The 316-nt window shown below is 56.6% G+C and overlaps 1 protein-coding gene across 1 annotated transcript; it reads right to left on the bottom strand.

The window, feature by feature from the left end:
* Positions 1–104: 104 nt before the first annotated feature.
* NGA_0727800 (uncharacterized protein) lies at positions 105–289 on the bottom strand (the record flags this gene model as incomplete). The annotated part of the gene is made up of 2 exons (XM_005852267.1): positions 105–126; positions 216–289. The coding sequence occupies 2 exons, from the start codon at positions 287–289 to the stop codon at positions 105–107; spliced, it is 96 nt and encodes a 31-aa protein (XP_005852329.1).
* Positions 290–316: the final 27 nt, after the last annotated feature.

Raw genomic sequence — 316 nt, 5'->3', positions numbered from 1 at the left:
TCACCACTGCCAACACACGATCGCCTGCCGCAGTTGCATCCGACAAACGCTTCAGCACCACTGCACCGCACCCCTCACCACGAACATAGCCGTTCGCGTTCGCATCAAACGTCTTGCACCGGGCATCTGCACAAAGCATACGGGCCTTGCACAAAGCCACGAATGAAGCTGGGCTCAACATCAAGTTTACACCAGCTACAACCGCGGCATCGCACTTCCAGCGCCGAAGTTTCTCGCTAGCTGCATCAAGCGCAACTAGGGATGACGAGCACGCCGTGTCGATGCTCATGCTCGGTCCTTTCAATCCGAGCACATA

This window comes from Nannochloropsis gaditana, assembly GCF_000240725.1.
Source record: "Nannochloropsis gaditana CCMP526 unplaced genomic scaffold scaffold1788, whole genome shotgun sequence".
Lineage (NCBI taxonomy): Eukaryota > Eustigmatophyceae > Eustigmatales > Monodopsidaceae > Microchloropsis > Microchloropsis gaditana.
This window is presented reverse-complemented; position numbering and strand designations above follow the sequence as displayed.